At 34.9% G+C, this 23,806-nt stretch overlaps 2 protein-coding genes across 3 annotated transcripts in view; one reads left to right on the forward strand and one right to left on the reverse strand.

Annotated features, from left to right (window-relative positions):
- Positions 1-3,083: 3,083 nt before the first annotated feature.
- On the forward strand, positions 3,084-5,459 carry LOC125339366 (disintegrin and metalloproteinase domain-containing protein 21-like). Its single transcript, XM_048330513.1, has one exon. The coding sequence runs from the start codon at positions 3,084-3,086 to the stop codon at positions 5,457-5,459; it is 2,376 nt and encodes a 791-aa protein (XP_048186470.1).
- A 9,251-nt stretch (positions 5,460-14,710) lies between these two features.
- Positions 14,711-23,806, reverse strand: part of Gpm6a (glycoprotein M6A) — a 231,688-nt gene continuing 222,592 nt past the window's right edge. For both annotated transcript variants that reach the window (XM_048330354.1, XM_048330353.1), the window contains exons 5-7: positions 19,270-19,346; positions 18,463-18,528; positions 14,711-16,824 (exon numbers count right to left, since the gene is read on the reverse strand). In XM_048330354.1, the coding sequence (XP_048186311.1) occupies positions 16,672-16,824; positions 18,463-18,528; positions 19,270-19,346 (296 nt within the window). In that variant the 3' untranslated portion in view covers positions 14,711-16,671. The remainder of the gene's footprint in view (positions 16,825-18,462; positions 18,529-19,269; positions 19,347-23,806) is intronic.

Below are 23,806 nucleotides of genomic sequence, written 5' to 3' on the forward strand. Positions count from 1 at the left end.
GGCTTAAGTTCTGATTGATTAATGAGGAAATTTAGGCAAGCATTGTTATTGAGCAATGTGAACAATAAACCACAGAGAGTTAAAGAAAATATAACAGTGTTTGAAACATAAATCAATAGTGGAAGACTAACTTATTCTAATTCCACATCTTTCTCTCATGATAGGGTCCGCATATTACACTCACGTATTTTTTAGCTGTGTTAGCAATGTAGTTGAAGAGTAAAAAGCAGGCTATGGATTGGGTTACAGTGCTCCAGCAACAATGGAAATAATGGAACCTTAACTTGTCTATGTGGATGGTGGGATTACTACAGAAATGGTACAGGGGTGGGAATATGAAAACAGGGAAAATTTAGGAAAAATTACTCAAGACCTTCCTTAATTTGACAAGTATCAACTTGATGAGTTAATTTCAACTCTGAACAAAGTTTGTGGTCAATAATTAATATATCAAGTTAGGATACTCACAGATACTTATATACCATAGGTCATAGTCACACGTTTATTAGGGAAAATGTGGTGGAAATAAATTATAAAGATCTACATGATGATATATGTGTGGTTCTATGACTGAGTAAAACAGAGTGAGGGTATAGGTAAGATTCTTGAAATGAAAAAGCCTAATTTTTGTGTGTTATACAGATTAATTTAGATCTCCATTTAGCAATGAAAAAGTATTGGGATTGGAAGAGAGTAATGTTTTTTGTTGGACTACCAGTTTCGAACACAAAGGAAATTATCACTAAGCACCAATCTACAAGGTTTTCTTTTCTGAGAAGGGAAAGATCCCTCTTCAATGCTTTATATGGAACCAAAGCAGGAACCCTTATTATGTGAAGTAGGAAATAAGAGAGAATACAATAGTGTGAATAGACGGAGGACTATCACCCCTTTTCATGAAAGTTAACTTCCGTTCATGAGAGCAAAGTGGATCCTTGAGAGAGTATACTTTATGTATATGAAATCAAGATTAAAGGAAGAAATTAAATGTGTGTTAGTTCTAAAGGGTGATTGGTGTTCTGGCAAATTCCATGTTTTATGCTATGTGATGTGGGTTTTCATGGTTGTGTTTTAGAAACAAAATATATAATAGATTATAATTAGATAGAGCAGGATTTTCTACATCTAAAGTAGGAATTCTCAATCCTGTTGCTTTAAAACTTCATGACTTACCTCATGAATCCTTGGGATGAATACAATAGACAAGAAGGAAGAGGAATATCATATAGAATGCTGATCGAAACAGTACCAAAGTGTGAAGACTTCCTTTGTCTCAAACATTCTGTTCAAATTTATGCTCCAAACAATAAAATGATTTTCCATATTATGATGATCCATTCCCTTAAGTTTTCCCAATAAAGGAGTATAATATCTGCATATTATGTAGTTTTCGGGCATTTCATTCAATAACAAAGGTCATACACAATTGCCAAGAAAATATAAAATATTAGAAAGTTTCTCATTTTCAGGGCTGGGAATATGGCCTAGTGGTAGCACGCTTGCCTCTTATACACGAAGCCCTGGGTTCAATTCCTCAGCATCACATACACAGGAAAAGCCAGAAGTGGTGCTGTGGCCCAAGTGGTAGAGTGCTAGTCTTGAGCAAAAAGAAGCCAGGGACAGTGCTAAGGCCCTAAGTTCAAGACCCAAGACTCGCAAAAAAAAAAAAAAAAAAAAAAAAAAGTTTCTCATTTTCTAATTTGTATTATTGAAATATTTGTTTTTGTTTTTTATGTAACACACACATAAATATACACACATATGTAAGTATACTTGTGTGTAGGTATATTTTCATATACAAAGTAAATAACTTTAAATATTAATTTGAGAAGATAATTGATAAATTGTAAATGTGCTGGGCATATAGAAAGTGCTGTGCATTAGAAAAACAGTATCAAAACAATACTGGTTTGCCAAATTTTCTATCCTGGTAGGGGGATACATTGAATTCTATTCATTTTAGAAGATACTTTACTTTTATTGTCATCATTCTCGCAACATCAGCTTTTATTTTCCAAGTCTGTTTGAGGTCCTGTCCATTTAGTTTGTCTAGAATCATTGAAAAACGTTGCTTTCTTACAGTAGAATCAGAAGTAAGCATCTAGAGCATTATATACCCAATTATAATTCTATTTTTTTTTGTGTGTCAGTCCTGGGGCTTGGGACTTAGGGCCTGATCATTGTCCCTGGCTTCATTTTGCTCAAGGCTAGCACTCTACCTCTTGAGCCAGAGTGCCACTTCCGGCTTTTTCTGTTTATGTGGTGCTGAGGAATCAAACCCAGGGCTTCATGCATGCTAGGCAAGCACTCTACCACTAAGCCACATTCCTAGCCCCTACAATTCCAATTTTTATGTCCAACTCCAGAGTAGTTATTGGTTTTACTGAATTGTCCTATCCTTTAGAGTAGACAGAAATATTCTCAAAGTACGTATGATGCTTTATATATTCCACATGGACAAGCTGAGATGTTATCAATAATATGAAGGGGGAAAGATTATATTAAAAATCATTAAAAAATAACATGGGGAGCTTTCCCATAACACTTCTATTAAATGTAATGAAGCAATTGACCATTTGGAATACAAAGGTAGAAGTATTGGTATCTTTCCAAATCAGATATAGATAAGCCAAGATTCCCACTTTTCCATGAAGATGTGTTCACCTAAAATATTTACTATGGAGATTTTTACATAAATATACATAAGTATATTGTGGCCAAAGTATAACAATACATATGCCCTTAATTTAGTTCTGGCCCATTGCCATTCTTTGAATAGCAAGTCAATTCTTTCTAACCCGGTTAGAGAGCCAGTTCATTACACTACAATGAGGCATTTTTTGAGCCAAATACCGATTCATTTATGCTTTGTTCTTTCTCCTCCATCTTGAGTTACTACCACCAAGTCTGTCTCTACCTCTCTTTTTCTTTTTTTTCTTGAATTTAGTTGCTGGTCTTACTGATTGACTCTAGAGGAAGACCGACCCATAAATATCAGAGCTACTTACAAGCAACTCAAAGTGAGGATCTGGACAAGTAGTGACACTTCCACCTCCTCTTCCCCAGCTATCTTCATGCTCATAATGGCTGTGTGTGAGGCCCTGGAGCAGGTGAAGCATACTCTCCTGCTATTCTATCTGTGGGTGTTTTTGTTCCTGTCTACATGGACCCAAATTGGACATGCTCAATTTCGTAACCCTCCAGAAGTGGTGATCCCTTTAAGGGTCACTCTCGTGAGTGGAGGCCCACCGGCTCCAGGATGGATCACTTATGAAATGTACTTTGCAGGCAAGAAAAACACTGTGTACATAAAGAAAAAGAAGTTCTTTGTGTCCAGAGACCTCTCTGTGTTCACCTACAGTGACAACGGTGAACTGCTTCAGGATCATCCATTCATCCAGAATGACTGCTACTACCGAGGTTATGTAGATCAAGACCCAGAATCCCTGGTAACTCTGAGCACTTGTTTGGGAGGCTTTCGTGGAATGCTGAACATCAATGGAATTGCTTATGAAATCAAGCCCAAAAAGCTTTCTACCACATTTGAACATCTGGTATATACAATGTATACCAAGGAGCCACATTTCCAAGCCACAAGATGTAGATTATCAGAAGAACAAGCAGCAAAACACAGGAAGCTTCAAGAGAACAAGAATACCACTTCAATGCAAAGTTCTTACTTGGGATGGTGGATCCACAAGTGGTTGGTGGAACTGGCAATGGTGGTAGATAATGGACGGTTTGTTCTTCGTGGAAGTAACATCTCGATAGTGGAGATGGAGGTAATCATGGGTGTCAGTATAGTAAATGATCTTTTTAACCCCTTGGAGGTTGACGTAATTCTCGTTGGACTTGAGATCTGGAATACCGAAAACCCCATTTTTCATGATACCCCATTTGGAATGATGATGGAATTTTGTATGTGGAAAGAATATAGTTTCAACACTCGTATACCTCACGATGCTGCACATATCATTGTAAATCAAAAGTTTTGTTTGAGGCATCCTACCTATTCCTATTTGTTTGGAGTGTGCAGTTATGAGGATAGCTGTGGATTAGAATGTGTAACGGATGATGGAATAGTATGGTTGAGCACACGCTTGACACATGAACTGGCTCATACTTTAGGGATCGAGGATGATGAGGATCCAACATGTACATGTGGGAGAGAATTATGCATAATGAATATAGATATCCTGCCCGCAGAGACTTTCAGCAACTGCAGTTACAACACATTTTTTGAAGCCATAGCTGTAAGTAAATGTTTGTACAATCCACCAAGCCCAGAGCGCATCATCACAAAAAGACAGTGTGGAAATGGTGTGGTTGAAGGTGACGAAGAATGTGATTGTGGCTCTGTAAAAGAATGTGTAACCGATCCATGTTGTTTCGAGAACTGCACTCTGAAAGCAGGTGCTATGTGTGCTTCTGGACTTTGTTGTAGAGACTGCCAGTTTCTGCCAATAGGCAGTCTATGCAGAGCACAGAATGGTGTGTGTGACCTGCCGGAATGGTGCAATGGATCTTCGAATATGTGTCCAGAAGATGTATATGTGGAAGATGGAGTCCCATGCCTGGCAAAAGGAATCTGCTATAAGAAATTGTGTAATGACCGTGAGGAACACTGTAAGAAAATTTTCGGTGAGGGGGCCAAAAGTGCAGATCACAGTTGCTACTTGTCAATAAACACTCTAGGAAACCGTTTTGGTCACTGTGGTTTGGAGGACAGTAAATATAAAAGCTGTCCACCTGAAGATGTCGTGTGTGGTAGAATCCAGTGTGAAAGTGTAACAGAAATTCCTCTTTTGGGAGACCATAATACTGCGTTTTCATTTCCTGTCGGTAATCTCACTTGCTGGGGTATTGACTACCATTATGGAATGGCCATCCCTGATATTGGTGAAATAAAAGACGGCACAGACTGTGGTTTGGGACTTATATGCTTGAACAAGAAATGTGTCCCTTTCCCAGTGTGGGAAGAAGCTTGCATGGAAAATGCTTGCAATAAAGGAGGGATCTGTAATAATAAACATCACTGCCATTGCAATCCTGGGTTGGCCCCCCCTGACTGCTTGAAACACGGCGATGGAGGCAGCATTGATAGTGGCCCAGCACCAAGAAGATGGTTCTGGTATGTTTTCCAGGTTTTACTGATCTGGATTACTGTTTTAATTTTGTGTACCACTCTGACAATTTGCCTTTTGGCCCTACTACATAGAAGAAAAGAGGAAGAACCTGAAGCATTATCTGAGGCAACCTCAGCACCACCATCAGCACCACCATCAGCACCACCATCAGTACCACCATCAGCACCATCATCAGTAGTGTCATTAGAGCAACCTGGTGGGACTACCCCGAACCCCAGTGTTAAATCCTCACCCCGGAAGGAGCAAGAAAAAGGTGGAAGTTTGTCTAGGAGTCAGAGCACAACGTCAAGAATGTCAGTCAAACAAAAATGAAGAGGAAAAAAAAAAAGAACAAAACATTCCGATCTCACTAAGAAACAATAGCAATAACTTTGTTTCAGGCCAATAAATTCAAAGAAATTTCCCATGTATTCATTTCTGGTGTTATAGAAGTAGCAAAATTATGGTACAGGCCAGGTGAGCAAGGATGGAAAAATCTCAGAGAGTGGTTCCATTTAGGAATTGAACTGCTCAGGTATTTATTGGATTTTGTACCTTACATTGTACTTGGTAAATCCTGTAGGATTTACTTATTTATATACAATATAAGGTTACAGTTTTACCATGGTGGATAAAGTGTATTTTGTAATACACTATAGTAATGCCAGATTAGCTTTCAAGAGCATTACATTTTGTGTGTTGATTCTGTAGCTTAGAATGGTTTTTGTTTCATATTTTTCTCTCTTTTAATAGTCTAATTATTTTATTATAAGCTATTCTACCATCACCCAAATATGCACTCATCATTGTTTTAAACAAAGATCTGAAAAGCACATATAAACAAATACCATAAAATTGATACATTCATTTACTTCCAATTATTTTTCCTTGCCTCTATAAATGTGGTTTTTCTCACAACAGTTATAAAAACAACCTGGACTGCTTTCTTGTTTGTCTTTTCATATATTGGCTGTAATTCTCATACTCCCTTTTCTTTTAGTTTGATGTACATCAGATACCAATTTTCTGGATTTTGTCTTATTTTTCCATTTAAAAATAATGTTTTTATATTTTATGTGTGTACTTGATCACCACTGTTCTTTGTTATCTGAATTACAGCACTCCTGTATATTAATTTGTCAATTCATTACCTTATTTAATTATTTTCTGGTTCTTTTGTTCCTAGTTTTTAAATGTTCTTTTATATTTAGCACTTTGGAGACTGGATACAAATTGGACACATACATTTATTGACAGACTAAAATTATGACTAAGAGAACTGTGTAAATGAGCAAAATTTACTAATCAAAAATAAATAAAATGTAGACCTAAGAAAGTTAAGTCTAAGAAACCAGGCCTTTCAAGTTAAGGTATGTGTGAATGAGCAAGATACTAATCAAAATGTATTCATTGTGATAATAAAACATTTACGTATAGGAATCAATATGCTTGGGAAGGATGTTCCTTATAAATAGCTAGATTCTTATTTTTTAAATTGCTCTCAATTTCTAACCATTTTATCCATATCACTAGAATCTATATATTTTCCTATTTTACTATCTTATTAGAGCGTTCTATGATAAACTACTATACACTGACATCAACTAGCTTCCAAAATTAAAAATGAGATACAATTTACAAAATGAAGTATGTAAAAGGATGATAACTTCACAAACTATGAAGAGCCCATTGAAGAAACAAGATCATTAGAGAGAAGCAATCAAGACAGCACCTGAAATTTGTGAGTAAAATTCTCAAATGTTGACTCGCTGGCCTTGTGTCTGTTAATATAATTCAAAATACCACAGTGTATAAAGTGTGGTTGTGATGGAAAATGTATTAAATGTAATATGTCCAGGAATAAACAGTAAATTTGGCAGAGCATGTAATAGGAAAGCTATAGGATGAACAGAAAACAAGAAATATCTTTACCCAGATTAACTTATGCTTTCACAATCGATGGTATAGTGTCATTACATGGTGCTTTGATTGTTTTGTTAAAAAACAAAGCAAGAAATCGCATATGCCAGTAACTATTTTCATTTCAACATTTGTATTATTGAAGTTTTTAAAAAATGTCTGTACTTAAATATAGTACCCATGTGTGTACTTGCATGTTTAACTATTTTCAGAAATGAGAAAATGTCTTTCAATGTAATGTTCAGAAAGTAACGTAACATTATACAATTATTGTGATATGAATACCTTTGCCTCAGAACAACAATTTTAGTTTTGCAAAACATTCTATGATACTCCTTGGGTTCATTGACTCCTTTTGCCTTTCTGAAGACACTTTGTATATTTTCCCTGTGATATTTTCCAATTGCTAGTTATTTCTTTCCAAGTTTGATATCCTTTCCATTAAATCTATTCCGACGTTCTGAAACAGTTATTTTCCTATAGATTCAAATTGGAAATAGCACTTTGAATACCATATATCAGAACAAAATAACCCCAATGATAATTCCAATTATTGTTTTTTAGTTTAACTGACATAGTACATCCAATTCAATATGTACAAATATTTTTGATTTTTTTTACTTTTGAACTATTACTTTTATTAGAGTAAAAGTAGCGATTTGTATATGGGATGAAATATTAAGGCTCATAAGAAAAAATAAATGAGTAGGTTTGCTTATATTTTTGTAAATAATGTGACTAAGAAACTTCTATTTGTAATAGAAAGAAAGACTTATTTTTACTTTAACAAGACAACATGTATAAATCAGGTTTCCCTTCAAAGCATTACTATCTTCCGAGTGCCCGTGGTTCACACCTGTAATCCTAGCTACTCAGGAGGCTGAGATCTGAGGATCATGGTTCGAAGCCATGAGACCCTTATCTCCAGTTAATCACCAGAAAACCAGAAGTGGTACTGTGGCTCAAGTCTTAGAACACTAGCCTTGAGCTGAAGAGCTCAGGAACAGCACCCAGGTCCAGAGTTCCAGTTCCATGACTAACAAAAACAAATTATCTTCTTTCTTTTACATTAAGGCACTTCCTTTATTTTAAATATTTTATGTGGAAATGTTAGTATATATACATATATTTAGAAGAGTTTATGATATGCCCTTAATTTATGTCCACTGATTATCAACCTAGAATGAACAGACATAGTTTTGCATAAAAAAGTTGTCTGTCTCTGACTAAACAAAAGTGCAAACTCAGATCACTATATTGAATGAATCCCTGAGCAAACTCTAATCTATTTTAACTCATACTCTGTTCTTTTACTTCAACCCTGGTCTTCTCTTACCAGAAGCCCTATCTTGTCAATTCTTTTTGTTCTTTCTTTTAAGCTCTACTATTATGAAATGAATCAACCTGAAGACAGCCTACCAAATATCAGGGCTTCCTATAATCAGTTCAAGGAGAGGACATAGACTAGCAGTGACTTCTAGTCCTTCCCCTCCTTTGCTCTCACTCTTTGCTTTCTAATAGCTATAGTCCAGACTGTAGAGTATTTAAGAGAATTACTGTGCTGTACCTGTAATGGGAATGCCTGTTAATTTTCTGGATGGACCCAAATTGGGTACACAGAATTACAAATCTCCAAGAAATTGTAATATATTTGAGCACCACTGGTATGAACAGGAGAATGAAGGACTCCAAGCTGGATCTCTCATAAAATATACTTTGGGAGTATGAAGGCCAAGAAGAGTATGGTTTCTAAAGATCTATGTTTACTCACACTGATCAGGATGATGATCTGTGAAAACTCCTCCTTTGTCCAGAGTGACTGTGCCCAGTAGGAGATCGGAAAGAGGGAAACCCAAGTCCCAAGTAATTTTTACCAACTGTCTAGGAGACTTTATGGAATGATGCATATGAGTGACATTGCTCATGGAATCAATCCTGAAAGGCTTTATTTACTGAATAACAAGGAGACATGATTGCCACCCATGAACTAACAGAAGAAATAGCAATGGAAATTCCAAGATAATGTTATTTTTACTGTGAAATGTAAGCTAGTGACCCTGCCAAAGTCACCTTGCCTTGGCCAATTGTAGTAGGTCATGGACTATCCATTTGTTACATTAGTTATGTCTCCAGTGTGAAAATGTATGTAGTAACAGATGTCAATTTTGAAGTTGACCACTATAATTCAATTGAATTTCATGTGTTTCTCATTGCAGTTGAAATCTGGAATCAATGAAACCCCTTTACCCAACATACCATGGTTAATATGGTAAAAAAAAATTGGAATGGAAAAAAATCCATTCATGAGTGTCTTGTGATGCTGGATATATTTTAAAACAAAATGCAGTAAATTCTTACCATGTCATTTATTGCAGTTATATGACATTCCAATCCACTCATATCATGGACTGGGGTATATGATAGATGATGAATTGATGTGGTTTAGAACAAGGCAGCACACTAGTTCAGTCATACTTTGAGGATGAACAATGATTATATATATATATATACATATACATATATACATACATATATATTATACATGTGATGAACCATGCATGTAAAAGTAAACTGTAGCAAGTAGAGGTGTTTAGAAACTGTACTTAGGGTATAGAAACTGTACTTAGGGTATGTTCTTTGGGGATCAGTTTCATGAGGAAACCCCATCACAAAGGATGATGATGTGATTAATGACCCTTATCATTGTGTACAAAGGATCCACGTCGTTAGGAAAAACACACCCTGAATCGAGGGCCTAAGTGTGCTTCTGGGATTGGCTGCGAAGACTTCCAGTTTTTGCCATCAGATAAAATGTGCTGCAAACAGATGCTGTGTGTGTAGAGTAGGGTAATGAAACTCCAAGTAGGTGTCCAGAAAATGTGTGTATGGCACATGAGGAAATTTAGAACCCTGAAAGCAAATCAAGAGTTTTTACTTGGCAATAAACACCCAACCTCACTTGTGTTATAGAAGGTACTAGATAGAAAAGATATAATCCTGAATATGTTCTGTGTAGTTGAGTTCAATGATAAATTTTAATAAAAATTCCTGTTTTGAGAGAATATATGACTACACATTCAGCTCCCATTTATCATGTCACTTGCTGGGAACTTGATGATCATTTTGTGAGGACATCCTTGATAAGATGAAGAATGATACAGAATATGGTGAAAGATGTATGAGACATATGTGCTCGAAAAAGGTAAGTGTTCCTCTTCCAGTGTAGGAAAAAATCTTCTATTCCCAAGACAGAACAGTAGAGGAGTCTGGAATAATAAACGTCACTACCATTGCAACTATGGCTGGACCTCTCTCAAGTCCTTGAAAGAAGGCAACAGAGGTGACATGAATAGTGGTCTACTATCTGACTCTTTACATATGAAGGTTTATCTTTTACTGTTGGCTTGGATTTTTGCTTTAATTTTGTTTTCCAGTTTGTTAAGTTGGCTTTTGATTGAGCAGATAATCCCATATAAGATAAAAAGGGAAATTATAACTTTATTATAACTTCACATAAATAAAAGAAACAAAATGTTAAAACTTCACCACCATCATCATTTCTTTATCCTTTTTAAGGAAAATCATGTGGCTATACATTTCAAGTTTTCTAAGAATGTATTTTGCCCCTTAAACTTTTAGAAAATTGGCTGTACAACCTTCTTGTTTTCCAGTTTTTATCGATAATTCTTACCCTTTAGGTTTTGGTTCAGCATTCCTTACCTAACTCCTTATCTAATCTTCCAGATTTTCTTTTTCTCTAACTACAATATTCCTAATAACATAAATATGTGATTTGTGTGTGTGTGTGTGTGTGTGTGTGTGTATCGCATTACATACTTTGTGTTTTCTGAGCTTCCTAGTCTGTACCTATACCATCTATCATTATTATTATTTATTATTGTTGTTGTTTTGGTAGTCAGCATTCCTTTGGTCCTTCTCCTGTAGTATGTCCATTACATACAGTTACTCAATAGAAATTGTTCTACAGTTTTTGAATTTTTATGGTCAGTTAAAAACGTAAGTTAATTGGGTTAATCTCTATAAGTAGTATAACAAAGTGTGTAAGACATGACTTAGAAAATCACCTCTGCCACTTTATTTCCAAATTTCTTTATGTACTACTTACTAGGCACAATATGAGTGGCTTGGAAAGCATCATTATTTTAAAACCATTGGGGTGTCTTTTAGAAAAATTCTCATGTTGTGAAGCAAGCTCTATTTACCTTCCCAAAACACTTATTTCTAATTCAAGACACGTTATTTTTCTTTCAAAGACTTATATTTTCTGTTCAAAATTAAAATAATAATTAGAAAAATGATAAATCCAGTTATCATGTGAGAGATGTGTCTATAAGGGAGAGAAAATGATATTTATTGTGTTATGTTCACTAGCAGGAAGGATTAGGAGACAGTAATTAGAGCTTTCATTAAAGTAATCAGTTGGATCATTACTTTGTTACTGAAGGGAATTCTTTTTATATATTAATGAAGTAAGTTCATATCACCTTTCTCACTATAATGATATATAACTACATTATACATCCATAATAGAAGAATACAACTCTATATAAACAAATAGATGCCAAAATTTAAAGTACTTTAAAAATTAAAGAAAAAAAAACTCCCATTTGTCAATGCTACTTAATAGCCAGCACAAAATACTTCATGTGTATTTGTATTTGAGTATATGAGTGAGGTATCATAACTATTGTCAACCAGTAAATATGCAAAGGGCATATTACGTACTCATGACAACTTACTTAGTCAATGCATGTTAAAAACACGAGTAGTTTCTGAAAATACTGAAGAACAAAAAAGAAAGAAACAACAAAAAAGGGAAAGTGTGTAGGAATTTATGTCTGGAATACCAGTACACTGAGAATAAGATAAAGGAAGATCACAAGTTTGAAGCCAATCTGGGTTTCATTGCAAGTTTCAGGCCAGCCAGGCTATACAAGAGACACTGTGTCAAAAAAATAAAGAAGAAAATGAAGGAAAGAAAGGAGGGAGAGGGGAAGGAGGGAGGGAGTAAGGAAGGGGAAGGATAGTACAAAAAAGAGAAAATAGGGGTAATAAAAGAAAACAACAAATGTACCTTTCATATACACATTATCACTATAGCTGAAACACAGAACACACTTTTGCTTCCCATTGTAGAACATTCCTTTGATTGTTGCTCTTTTTGGATAATAGTTCAAGAGGTGGCCTTACAGAGTTGGATTAATATTGGAAACCACATTTCCATCTAGGTATCTCTCAATCAACAAGAATAATTGTTGAAAGATGTAGAAATGCAAACCTTGCAACCCTTTTCTAAAGGTTAAAGTAAATTCCAAAGCAGAAATGTGGGGAAGTCAAATGGGATCTGTTCTTATTTCCTAGGAGAGTCTAGCGTCCTTGTTTGTGTTTCGAGACCTAGTCGTTAAACAAATGCTCAAGTATCTTAATTGGGAGGCAAACACGACTAAAGAAAATAAAATAATACCTGTATCCTTAATGTTTGGCCTATCTATTATGTCTTAATTTAATCATTTCTTATGCTTTTAAACTTTTTATCCACTTCCCACATAGTGAAAAGACAATCTTCCAATAATGCTTCTCTTTTGTTTCTCCTTATTATTCAACAAGCTTAGGTAGAAATACTTGGATTTATACTTACCAGCTTGTCACCTTGTTCATTTTTTGTTTCCCTGTTATTTTTTAAATTTTATTTCATAGCTGCAAAACTATCAAATAAGAGTTCACATGTTAGAACTATAGTTGTGAAGATTTTTCATTTAATATTCCATTTTCTATTAATTCATAAACTTGAGTTCATTTACTTTTAAATTCAAATGTATGAATGACTGAGAATTCGTTAAAAAATAACCAAAAATGTAAAATAGACCTTTTGTGAGAAGAAATCCAAGATCCTGGGTTGTCCTATGTCAATAGATGTAGGTTTACATCTGCACTAAGAGAATTTACACAGCCTCCTCTCTAATGAATTTGAAAGCTGATGTTAAATACTCTGAAGAAAACTTTATAACATGTTTCTTCAAAGCACTTAAGCTTAATTCAAATTTTCTTATAACAAGCATTATTGCATCACTGTGTTGCCTAAGTGAAATGCACTCTGAAATTATGTGCTTCTATTTAATAAACACACAAACTCACCACAAATAAAACTTAATTTGCTTTCTGAGAAAAGCTGATATTTTTAAATTTCAATACAAAAATACATTGGTTATATTAAATTAGAGCTAACTGCACATTTCTTAGTCTTAACTTCATAATTCCCCAAAGCAATGACTTTAATTAAAGATAAAATGTGTGTTAGTGGAGAGAAATGGACTTTTTTCCAATTTTCCAAAATCATATCGCAGTCATGATCTGAGGCTGAAAAAGCATACACAGCAGTTCCTGCCTGTGTGTGCCTTTCCTTTCTATCATTTTATTTACTCGTGTTCAGCTATGTTCCAAAAATATGAGTGAAAAATTCTAGAAAATAACTCATAACCTTCATATAGTTACTGTGAGTGTCTTGGTGAAGTAGTGAAACCCCACTCCTTCTTGTGATTTGAGCTACCCCTTTGTCCAGTGTGCCACCCTATGTTATGTCAGCCATGGTAGATACCAAGAGGAGAGAGAGATAGAGACAGACAGAGACAGAGACAGAGATAGAGACAGACAGAGACAGAGAAATTGCCTTCTCATAACCTATACAACATACTGCTATAATTCTGCTGTCAATTATGTTCCTGATACCTAACCTATAAATTAAAAAATCTTAGGAATACATACATAGAAAAGAAATAGTGCATGTGGGGGTCAGTTTATCAGCATTCCCAAGCACACACTGTAGCTCTTGGGAGATTTCCCTACGGAAAAGCAGAAACCACTGTATTGTAATATTTTTAGTGATATTGATACTCTTCTAAACTCAAATATTTATCATCTTGTTGCTATGCTGAGAATAAGTAAACACTAGAAAATATAAAACAATCAATCAGAAGGATTTCTAGAAAATGATTTTCTTCATGTCTTCAAAACTACTTCTAAAAATAAGACATTTTCCAGATGTTCTTTCAATGACTGCAGGAATGTCCAGTGGAATTCTAGAAAACCTTTATCTTACAATTTATACTACTAAGTGAACATGAATACAGTGAGATTTCTTAGGCTTTTAAAAAGTAGTAGTTTTATTTATGATTATTTTTTAATTGTCATCATTTCCAGTTTGGCTCTAAGAAATTAGAGCCAATACAGTCTAGAACATTTTTTTTCCAACTATTGCTCTCACCTTGATATTTTGTAGGGAACCAAGAAATCGTTTCCTTCCTGAATTTCATTTTTCTTTTTGTTTTCTGTGGATTTTTGATGCACTAAAGGAAACATAAGACAACAGAAATCAGACCGAAATTGAAAAAAGCCTTTTGGAAAATGAAATTTCCACTGCCCCCACAAAAAAATCTCCAGTCCTTGCCTCCCCCTCAATTCCTTCACATTCCTGCATTGAAGATCCATACAGAGTGTTTCTGGTACTGTTTTACAGGTCAGATCTCCTCAAGTGAATGAGATTCTGTGGAGACAGGAGACGGCATCTACGGCTTTTGGAAAGAATGCACACACAAAAGAAAGAGAGATATACAAAACAAAACAAAACACACTGCAGAAACTAATCATAAGTACACAAAGTACACAAGTGTGTTTATTACATTTTGCAAGCATTTTGTTCTACAATTCAAAAACGCCACCATCAAGCTGTTGGCACATTTATGTACAAAACAGATTACTTGTAATGCCTGCTACAAAGCACTCTGTGAAAATACAAACTCTAATACCAGAAATAAAAGCCAAAAGAGTCAACATCATTACATAAATTTAAAAGAAAGTTTTAAAAACCATCACAAACTGTAGACACAGAAATGAAACACTATAATATCAGATTTAAAGAAGCCCATTAATACTTTTGCTGAATATATTTAATACTGCATATATATCAGAAAAATGTTGAACCATTAAGATAACCTAAGTGTAAAAAAAAGCAAAGGGAACCCCCAAATTAATTGATACTACAGAATGAATAATCATGCCACAATTAGCCCCAGTAATACCCCCTACATACTACAAGAACTTGTAAAATTACTGATGATGCATGACCAGTAGTTGTACAAAGATTGTTTCACTCAATAAATTTTATTAGAAATGTACTTACACCAAGGAAAGATTTCACAATGGTCAAATCAGTGCACAATACTACCTAGGTTTATACACTGACAATATGTCTTGTCAGGCTACATCATTTTTAAAGACACCTTTACAGCATTCTTGTAGCACTAGAAATCACCAAAAGAAGAAAGCCAAGGTTAAAACAAACACCAAATTTGGTCCGATAATACTGATTGTTTTGTCTTTAAAATTCCTCTGATACAGGTACTTCTTATAAATGAATATGAATGAACATTCGGTTAAAATGACTTATTTGAAAGAAAAAAAAACACAAACGTATCACTACACTGCTAAACAATACATTCTACAGTGGCCTCTGACCACATTTGAGAAAACACTACAGGTAAACCAACATAGATTAGAAGCTGCAAGCAAAGCTATTATTATATTAATGGAAGCCTTTGCAAATATATCATACATGTTTCTGAAATAGTTTACAGAGATGCAATACATTAAAACTTTTAAAGTAGGTAAAACAAGTTCAGAGGGGTTAGTGTGCTTATTTTCAATATACCACCTTCATAAAGGTAATTTTCCACATTAGCATCTGAAAAGTTCCAATCCAGCCACTGCATAAATCACATAAAGATCATTCTCCCATAATCCACAGTAGTTATTTCCATTAAAATTGTCTCTACACTAAACTTGAAAAGGTAAGCCTGCTGTCACAATCTCAAAAAGGCAGGTAGCCATGCATTAGCATTACTGTTTCTACATGCTCACAACATAAATCTGAGTAATAGGAGAGAAATACCTTTAAGTACATCAAGAAAAAAAATACAATGTTAACAAAGATAAGAAGCACTTTTTTTAAACCTATCCTTATAAATTTAGAAATTGCACCTTAGGTTGATGAAAACATTAGCCAGGGCTTATGGTACTTCTGCCCCTGACCTCCAGACAAGATTTCTGTCTTTCAAGAAGAATCGCCATGATGTCACTTCTGTCTACTGTTCATGTAATGTACAATGGTCCCTTTGCAGGTTACCTGTAGTTAAACTAGTTACCGAAATCAAAACTAAAAAGTATAAAATGCTATTTTGTTTTCAAAACATAAGAAAAAATGTGAAATAAAAAAGTGTTATGTATAACTCATGGGAGGTGGTTAAAAAATCAACAAATCTTTGCCTTTGACAGGATTAATCTCTTTGACCTTACAGAACTAATTCCTTTGTAAAAGTTTCAAAACAAATTTAAAAGACTGGATAGGAGCTTGTAGAAGAGATCTAATTACACCAATTTAGCCAATTCGGGAAGTAAGTACTAACCAACAAAGAATATGTAGGTGATTCGTAAACCACCCTTCATATCATTGATGAATAGCACTTTTATTTTGTGGTTCAAAGTTTAGCTGGTTGGATGGTCCTTAGTTAAACACCAATGCATTCAAATGGTAAAGAAAAGGAGAATTTATTTATGTGTATGCATTGAGTCGCTCTTTGGAGCGAGTAGAATGAATGTCGTGAAGCTCTTGTTCTTCCTTAGACTTGATGTCTTCATACTTCTGCATCCGGCAGGCATCTTTCACATAAGCCCAGTTGGCAGACAGAACCATAAGGTAATGAACCTAAGCAGAAACAAGAAATAATTTATGCTGGAAGTCTGTTCTCTGTCTTCAATATACTTTGGTCTCTGGAAAGGAATGCTCAAAGTATGCATTTCTATAGAAAATGTTCACCAATAAAAAGGAACCAAAAGTTAATAGGAATAACATAATTATAATCTATTCCTCACTTAGCTATGATATCTCTTGATCTGATTTAGGTGATCTTTCTGACTATTCTGCCCTCATTTACCCAAAAACATGAGACTAGTTTGTATGTATACATCAATCTTTTATTATCCATATTGAAAAATATTCTCACATATAAGCTTGTGTATTTTTATGTGTGTCTGTGCCAGTCCTGGGGCTGGAATTCAGGGTTGGTGCAGTCATTGAACTCTTTGTTCATTTACTTGTTTGCTCAAGGCTAGTGCTACCAAATGAGCCATAACTTCACTTCTTGCTTTTTGGTAGTTTATTGGAGATAAGAGTCTCCTGGTCATTCCTGCCTCCTAGGATGGCTTCAAACTTTAATCCTCAGATATCATTCTCTTGAGTAGCTAGAATTATAGGCATGAGCCACTATGCATTACCAGCTTGTACAGTTTGATGTGAATTAATAGGAGATGGTTTTGCCTCACTGGGCAATATAAAGTATGATAAAAAAATTCTAAATTAAATTATTAAGTTAATTTTCATACAGTTTCTCGCTGTTTTCTTTAGATGTGTCTACAAGATATTTTGTAATATGGATACTGCATATTTATTTAATTAATGTAACTAGAAAAGTGCCATGCTATAAACAGAAGCTACTGTTTTCCCTTGAGTAATAAAGCGAAACCAAGATTTTCAAGAAACGAAGGAATGAATGAAATTGCTTCAATAACATGACTTACTGTTATTCTCTCTTCCCTGCCTTCCTTCTCAGGTGTAATAAAACAGTTCTGCACATGATGGAAATTGATGGATGAATATAGAAGAGAAAGTGAATTGTCAACTTTGTACTTTCTCTGAGTTTGAAAGGATGGGCAAAGATCTTGGTTCCAAAAGCTACCATCAGGCTCAGAGTTATTTGTGCATTAGTGATAGTTGATATTCTGCTTTATCATCTGGAATCCATAGTAACTAATGGATTACTGTAGAGACCTACACCAATAAAAGCCTACTGGGTTGAAGGAGAATTGTAGTACTTTGTGTTATTGCTTTATGAAAATGAAATATGAGACACATGACTTGAAACTACTGATCTGAATGAAAATAAAACTCTTTTCTCCATACGTGACTCACTATATATGTTCTTCAATAATAAAAATAACAGAGTTGAAGGAATTATGTTACTCAAAACAGATGTCATTTCATTTTAATAATAATGAAGAATTTTAAAATCCTAATGAATGCTAAAGATTACCTGTATTACTCTATGGTCATAATACTGAATGATTTAATCCTTGAGATTTTTAAATCAAATCTTACTCATATCATAATGATAATCTTTATTCCAGTTATCACTTCTTAATCTACCAGTTATCCTTGGCCTTCCTTCTGCATTGATGAAATAAATGTATTTCACATGGGTTTATTATGAAAATAGATGACCATCTACTGAGGCAACGACTTGGTTATTTAAATTGTAAACCCAAGTATAGAGTTGTGTGGACTTACCATAGCAATAACTGCTGCGCCAGCTCCAGCGAGAGCCACAATGAACAAGTGGAAGGTCATGTTCAGCTGAAAGAAAACCACAAAGAACCAAAACACGTCACAGAGACACACAGAAGATAGAGAGAAACTGCAGCTCTTACAAAGAATCTGTACATCTCAAACAAAAATACAATGTCTGAAAAATCGCTTATGGACCAAATATCACAGTGTCCTTTCTCTAACCATTACCTATCTGTCTGTCCGTCTGTCTGTCTATCTTTTCTATTTATTTATTTATTTGAAGTTTTACCTTATGTTTTTTTTTACCTTATTTTTTTTTACACATAGGCTTCACAGACACTTTTTTGAAGCTTTGTCAGTTGTTTTTTTTTTTCAAATCCAAAGCACAAGTAACTTATTCATGAACACTGATTTTACATTAGCCTTAAGAGTCAGAATTAGGTTAGTAAAGGCCAGCTGAGCACTGGTGGGTCACCTGTATACTGAGATCCAGGGACCAACCAGTTATTTAAATGGTTGCAACAGCACTGTTTTAATATAGTTTCCTTGTAAATATGAGACTTGTTTATAATGATGGATTATAATAATAATGTTTATCATTTCAACCTTTATTAAGATGAGTTCTAGAACAGCTGAATGTGTATAGTATGTAGACTATCTTTTTCATAGTTATTCTCTATTCCCCTGTATACTATAAAATAAAATTGCCTCTGACAAGAGAAAGAGGTTTAACTAAATGTATGATGTTGCTCAAGTAGCAAAGTGACAGCTGAAATTCTGACAACACTAAAGACTGAAAACACTTACCTCGGTAGATTCACACATCCTCAGGAAATTCTCAGAGACAGTGCAGATTTTCTTTTCTTCTCCAATTGTCACAATCCCTGGAACACATGGATATTACAGTTAGCAACATCACCGTCTCCAAGAGCCCAGAGAGAATAATGTTTGGCCATTTTAATCTCAGCATGTTTCATTTTATGTTAGTATATAATGGAACCATGTTTCCCCTCTAGTTTCATTCTGAATACTTGTACATAGAATTATGAATTCAAGATGCAATATTCTCTAACTCTGTACTTCCACTCATTTTCAGTCTGAATTCAATTGAGTCTAGCTAGCCTCCAAAATGTTCCCATGCAATTGTATGGTGTTCATTGCTTTGGTCTCTAATGTGATGGAGATGAACTAATTGCCTTAGTAACTATGCCCCAGGCTGTGCTGAAAGCAGGATTGGAATTTGTTCAGCTGGTACAATCCTTCTGTTAGTCTATAAAGGCACACCACCTCAAATACTACTTTCCCTTCTGCTAACACCAAAACTAATACTATTAAAAACAGAAACTACTGCTATTGACTTGTGGCCTGTTGCGTCATGAACTAGCTTATATGAAAATCATAAGCGTAAGTGCTAAACACTTACATGCCCAGAAGGAAAGAAAAAAATACATTGTAAAAATCATAGTATTTAATGTTTTCAAACAGTGTTTCTTTTGATGTGTGTGTGTGTGTGTGTGTGTGTGTGTGTGTGGTGTGTATTTACACATTCTTAGCTAGCTTGAAGTTGTAAGTTCTTTTCTTACAGAGCAGGTACTGTTCATTTCAGCTTCAATAGTTTATGGGTTTATTTTTAGTTTAAAATAAAACAACCCTGTACAAATAATAATAAAAGAATGAATAATAAAAAATGCCATTTCATAAATGGAATGATCCACCTGTGCCACTATTCCTTTCTACCAAGATAAATATAAGAGAAAAAAAAGGAATCCTATGCCAGGAAACACATCTAGCAAAATCAAACCTCATCGTGAAGCCCATCTTTCATTCATAGTGATCCATCACAAACTTCATATATATTCCAGTCTCTGGAGAGGATAGGCTGGTTACACAGCTTTAAGTCTTGGTAATAATATTTAAAGATTGTAGACTATATGAGTCAGGGAGACAGTAAGATAGCAAGATAGCTGAGGACTAAACAATCTAAATAAAGAGGTCATTGAGAAAATGAGGAATCAGACATAGATACTGAGAGAGGGAAATCAGTAAGAATAGAAAGACAGAAACAGAAGAGTTCAGATCTCAGAAACCAAACAAAGGGAAAGGAGTGATTCATGGTCTCCAGTACTGCTGATGCTCAAGAAAATGGAAATTAGATCACTGAGACCCATTGGTGATCAAACTCCATGTTGGAAATGAAATGTAAAAAAACACGATCTTTTTTTCTTTTGTTTCAGGGGCAACTGTTTCTAGGAGTTTTGCTTCAAATGTAAATTGGGAAATGGAAAAGAAATACATAATAAATATTTGAGACAGATTAACAAGACTGTTTATTTCTGGACTCAGATTTGTATCTCTTATATTCTGCACAGATAATGCATCATTCTCTGGGCATGGCTGCCTTCCCCAGAGAAACTGTGATCAATCATAACTCTGACCTAAGTATTTCCTCAATTTCATTTCTTGTCAAGAAGTTTGTTTTCCTCTCATAATTGAGCTTTGCTGATACTTAGTAGGTATTCCTTAAATACAGTTGTATAAAACTGTGTGTAGTCTGGCACTGGTGGCTAATACCTGTAATTCTAGCTTCTCAGGAGGCTGAGATCTGCAGATCATAGTTGAAAGCCAGCTTAGGCAGGAAAGCCCGTGAGATCCTATCTCCACCCACTTTGTGAGCTGTGGTTCAAGTGATTCAGTGCTATTCTTGAGCAACAGAGTTCAGGGATAGTGCCTGGGCCCTGACTTCAAGCCCCGGGACCAGTCTACAGGCACACACACACACATACACACACACTCACACACACACACACACACACATCCCACACACACATGCACGTGCACACACATACCACACCACATACTCACACCACACACACATACCCAGAGGACACCACACATCTCACATACGCATAAACTTAAATACCCCCTACACCACACATACCCATAACACCCACACACCACACATAGACACACCCACACCAATAGCTGTGTATAGAGAAGACATGACATCTTATTCAGTGCTTAGGGATAATAGGTGAGGCGATTTTTAGCCTTAAGTACTTTGTACCACTTGTTATCCATTGCAAACTCTGTGATATTTCTATCAAATGTTTAGAACTTTGACAAAGCATATTATTAAATATTGACTGTGAGTGATATTTTGAAGGCAAGTTTTATATTTTTTTGGTATTAACATGTTGATGTTAACATTTAATAGCATAAATCTGTAGATAAGCATCTGATAAACTCTATGTCATTATGTTCTAGTACATATATATCATTGAAGGGTAACAAATCATAATAAAAGCTTTAAAATGAAAGTTCAATTATTTAATGTATTCAAAGACAGAGAAAATTCTAGTATGGTATAATGTCTAAATTCCTTAACTGTGTTAAGCCTTGCTTCTGCTGTTCAGAAAACTATTTGAAATTCTTACATTTATTACATGCATCTGAATGTATGTACACTTCTACTAAGTATAATGACTTTACATGGTAAACATTTCCATTATGTTGTTTTGAGACCTTGTTCTCCTCTGAGATAAGAATTGTTATCTATGTGCTTTAGGGAAATTCCTTTGAGATATGTTCTTGCATTTTGAGTTGCTTTTTGATGTGTATTCATACATTTTGAATTGGTTATTAGCAGTGTGAATATATATACATATATAAGTGTGTGTATATGTGTGTGTATACATATATAACTTTACAAGGTTTAGTTGTGCTTCATATTATCTAGAGAACAATTTGATAGTATATAGCAATCAATTTTACAATGAAATATGATTAGAAAACCTTAATTTCATATGTAAATACTGCATGAGCTCTTATTCCAACCCCATGTAAGAATAGTTAGAGCTGGAAGTCTTAACAACTGTGTTCTAAACACTGGCCAGTCAAACTACAGCCCAAGTATATATTTATTTGTACTTGCAATGGCCTAATCATTTTCTTTTCTCATGAATAAATGCTAAACTTTAATTAAAATATATTGGCTATAGCTTAAATATTTTCTCTTTTTTAAACTTAAAAAAATCTTTAAGTATTTATACAAAGGAGGTACCATTTAACAAAGCAGCTTATAACTACAATGCCTTTTTTTTCAAATTTTTATTATCAAACTGATTTACAGAGAGGTTACAGTTTCATACGTTAGGCATTGGATACATTACTTGTACTGTTTGTTACCCTGTCCCTCATACCCCCTCCCTTCTACCCCTTTCCCTTCCCCCCCCCCCATGAGGTGTTCAGTTCACTTACACCAAACAGTTTTGCAAGTATTGCTTTTGTAGTTGTTTGTCTTTTTTTACCCTGTGTCTCTCGAGTTTGGTATTCCCTTTCAACTTCCAAGTTCTAATACCAGTATACACGGTTTCCAATATACTCAGATACGATTACAGAGATAGTATAGGTACAACCACAGGAAGGTGATACAAGAACGTCATCAATAATAGAAGCTACAGATACACATGGGACGTTGAAAGTAGTTACAACTGTGATATAACAATTGTTTCCATAACATGGAGTTCATTTCACTTAGCATCATCTTAAGTGTTCATAAGGGTATAGCTATTGGGCTCTTGTGATCCTCTGCTATGACTTGCCTAAACCTGTACTAATTATTCCCAATAAGGGAGACCATACAGTCCATGTTTCTTTGGGTCTGGCTCACTTCACTTAGTATAATTTTTTCCAAGTCCTTCCATTTCCTTACAAATGAGGCTATGTCATTCTTTCTGATAGAGGCATAAAATTCCATTGTGTATATGTACCACATTTTCCTGATCCATTTGTCTACTGAGGGGCATCTGGGTTGGTTCCAGATTCTAGCTATGACAAATTGTGCTGCGATGAACATTGTTGTGCTGGTGGCTTTACTGCGATTTTGTTAATACAATGCCTTTTGAACATTCTTGCCCCCTTCAACATTCTCCCTCTTCTTTGACCCCTCCCTTCCATTACTTTTTCTAGTTTTGTATTATATACAAGGAATTTTTAACAGCATTCTCACCTTTGTCCTGGCTTCTGAGTTATGAGATAGCATTGAATTTTATGTTTGCTCTAAGTAGATGTCATAGTTAAATAAATCTTGAAACGTGGGATGGACAAATGAATTTTGTCATAGGACATTTGGGCATTTTTAGTGGTCAGAAACTGGAGTGTGGGGATCAGAAATTAGTCTTCAAATGACATTCACATCATTATCTCTGGCAACACAAAGAAGGTTTAAGACTAGAATGTAAGGAAGGTAAAATATTGCTGACTTAGAGAGGAAATGTCCTCATGTAAGATAAAAATGAAGATTATAGGAACAGCGGGAATATACTTTGGCTTTACAAAGTGTATT

The sequence above is a fragment of the Perognathus longimembris genome, chromosome 21 (genome assembly GCF_023159225.1).
Source record: "Perognathus longimembris pacificus isolate PPM17 chromosome 21, ASM2315922v1, whole genome shotgun sequence".
Taxonomy (NCBI): Eukaryota; Metazoa; Chordata; class Mammalia; order Rodentia; family Heteromyidae; genus Perognathus; species Perognathus longimembris.

Bases quoted from the DNA above. Each gene is read 5' to 3' on its own strand.
- LOC125339366 (XM_048330513.1), top strand. From the start codon at position 3,084: ATGGCTGTGTGTGAGGCCCTGGAGCAGGTGAAGCATACTCTCCTGCTA.